This window comes from Penaeus vannamei, chromosome 37 (genome assembly GCF_042767895.1).
Source record: "Penaeus vannamei isolate JL-2024 chromosome 37, ASM4276789v1, whole genome shotgun sequence".
Taxonomy (NCBI): domain Eukaryota; kingdom Metazoa; phylum Arthropoda; class Malacostraca; order Decapoda; family Penaeidae; genus Penaeus; species Penaeus vannamei.
Window position 1 is genome coordinate 1,159,648 of NC_091585.1, and position 3,075 is coordinate 1,162,722.

The 3,075-nt window shown below is 41.1% G+C and overlaps 1 protein-coding gene across 1 annotated transcript in view; it reads left to right on the plus strand.

The window, feature by feature from the left end:
* The first annotated feature begins 1,459 nt into the window (after window positions 1-1,459).
* LOC138859556 (uncharacterized protein PF3D7_1120000-like) overlaps window positions 1,460-3,075 on the plus strand; it is a 21,519-nt gene continuing 19,903 nt past the window's right edge. Inside the window, exon 1 of the mRNA XM_070115153.1 lies at window positions 1,460-1,708. Within this exon, the coding sequence (XP_069971254.1) occupies window positions 1,460-1,708 (249 nt within the window). The remainder of the gene's footprint in view (window positions 1,709-3,075) is intronic.

The following is a 3,075-nucleotide window of genomic DNA, read 5'->3' on the forward strand; positions in this document are numbered from 1 at the left end:
TTGCAGCATCTGCCGACGTCGCTTGTCCTCCTAAGGATCGACTCTTGCTCCTGCGGAACTCTCGGTGATTGATAATAAAACAGGAGCCTGTATTAAGTTCTGTGAGTAAGATGCGTGCATAGAGAAAGAAGGCAACCGGCGCGCTGGTTTCGAGCGCCGGTTGCCAGGAAATTCACTAAAATCAATCAAATTTAATTGGAACCCAGTATGATGCTGCATGTAGACGAGGCTGTGTCTTGCTTTGTGCTGTTTTGAATCATTTTTTTCCCACGTGCAGTATAGGCTGGCGAACAGAAACGAGTAGTGGACGTGATGTACCTCCACTATGTTGCAAGTCCAGACTAGGCGAGTCTTCTCTCACTCCTGCTTGCTTCTGATTCTCTCTCTCTCTCTCTGTTAACAGTGCAGCACCATCTGACCAGTTTTCTACTCATTAAGAACTGCGCATAGAGAAATGAAAATATAACAAAACGACATATCAACACTCTGCTGAAATAAAATATAAATTTTCAAATCACAAAGAGTAAATTTTCACACTGTATCTCGCGCGCGACAGGAGTTGAACTGGCGGTGAACATTTATCGAGTTGCCAGATGCTTTCCTCCTACTTCGGATATTGCATGCTACGGACAGAGGACAGCCAAATAGTAGTAAAAGACACAGGCCAGGGAGGAGAGAAAAACAACATAATATCCCAAAATGTAAAATATTCAAAACACGGTCATGTGGAAACCAAATGTACCAAGCACGCCGGGAACGTGACGTGCGAGCAGAGGCCGTCCGGAAAGAGCGGGCATAGGCTCAGCTTTTTAGACAGAAGAAAGAAGCAAGATAATGTCTCAAGACCGGAAAGAAGAAGAAGCATGGCAAGGGCAAAGAAGAAGACGGCCAAGGAACCGGCCAAGGAAACTAAGAAGAAGACGGCCAAGGAACTGGTCATGCCTGTCATGATGACACTAGCTATAATGATAATAATGATAAGAATCATAATAATAATAATGATAATAATAAATAATATCTTACCTCATCACCTATAATGACATAGTCTTAGTTTTGAAAGTTGCTCTCAATGAGGGCACCTTCAAGAAGTTCAACAAAGAATTTGATATTCTGGGCCTGTTAAATGGTGCTGGTGGAGCCCCCATCCCCTCGAGCTTCAGTGAGATTTTCCTGTCCTTCATCATGACCTATTAGGGTCCGAATACACTCCGTGATGCACTGTTTGACTGGACTTGGACAGATGAGGACATTTTAGAGACGTGCCTCAGTCTCTGCAGGCGCGTGACGGAAATCCACCTAGAGAGGGATCGCACAGAACGATCTGAAAAAGGATAATGTCATTGTGACCCCGGACAACAACGTCAGCATAATTGACCATGGTAACGGTGCCAGATTAGGTGACTGCTTTTTTGACGCTGGTTCTGGTGGATCCGGAGAGTGCCGTTGGATAGCGCTCGAGATGTATGAACGACACCCACTCACTGTCAAATCTGACGTGGATTCAGTGGGTGTCATCCTCTTTGACATGTACCAGAGGGCAAAAACCTTCCCCGAGTACCCACAAATCATCGATGAGGCTCTTCGTGAGGACCCGGATCGGCGCCCGTCCTTGGAGACAGTGATGGAATACCTAAAAGATCCGTTAAAGAAATATAAGGAAGGAGAACGACCGAACGACCCGCGACTGATCACCATGCGAGGCGCGTCGGTCAGACCTCATTGAATATGAGGTCTGCCTCTGAATATGATGACACGACATTTTGGATTATGAAAGGCATGATGAAAACACAGAAAGAAAATTTTACTACATTCGGAAACTGTAATACAATATTTTTTGCTTTGTTGTTGATAATAAATGATGATGATGATAACGGTAGTGGCGATGATAGTAATGATGATAATGATAATGATGATAACGGTGGTGGCGGTGATGGTAATGATGATGATGAAAATGATAATGGTGTAATGCCTAATCATGACTGTACAGTCATGTTTGCCAGATGAAAACAAAACGGGGGACATTTTCCCTGAAGCCTTCATTGGCGCTGGACAGCATAAGGGAGTTTATGGATACCCGATTTAATGAACAGAATTTAAACATGAAATACATATAATATACACATCTCTCTTTCTCACTCTCTCTTCTCTCTCTTTAGTGCAGAGATCACAAACACAATGTATCTATTGACATAGATCTTGGCTCTCTCTCTCTCTCTCTCTCTCTTTCTCTCTGGCTCTCTCATCCACACTCACATAAATTCTTCAAAGAATTTCATCTTCGTATAATAAATAATTCTGCATTGAAAATTATGATTACATTTTTAGAGGTAAGGATATAACATAGCTTATGTGATGTTATAATTACAGAATTCCGGTATTATTCTTTGTTCACAATTTTTTTCTAAGAAAAGCTAGAAAAGAGTTTTTAGGCAGAAAGCACGAACTTCAAATGAAACTGAGTGGAATGAATGGATAAATAAATGGGTTACACCCTTTTAAATACGTTTATAGAAATGTCACTGCTAGAAAAACATCGTTTTCTTTTTGTTTTATTTACTAAAGAAAACTAGAAGCTTATGTAGAACGCATTTATTCTGATATCTGCATAGCCTTTCATCACCCTTTAATCGTCTCTTCTACCTTTCATTTACATCCGCTGTCACTTTCTGTCACTGTTCTCTTTCTCTTTCGCTCTCTCTCTCTCTCTCTCTATCTCTCTCTCTCTCTCTCTCTCTCTCTCTCTCTCTCTCTCTCTCTCTCTCTCTCTCTCTCTCTCCCTCTCTCTCTCTCTCTCTCTCTCTCTCTCTCTCTCTCTCTCTCTTGCTCTCCCTCCTCTCTCTCTCTCTCTCTCTCTCTCTCTCTCTCTCTCTCTCTCTCTCTCTCTCTCTCTCTCTCTCTCTCTCTCTCTCTCTCTCTCTCATCCACACATATATTTCCTCAAAAAAAAAAAAAAAAAAATCGTATACAAAAAAAAGAAAACAGAATTTTAATTATTCTATTATCACGGAAAGTTTTTATTAACATATGAAAATACTATAAACAGGTATAATTTTTAGTTTTTTTGAAAATTACCAT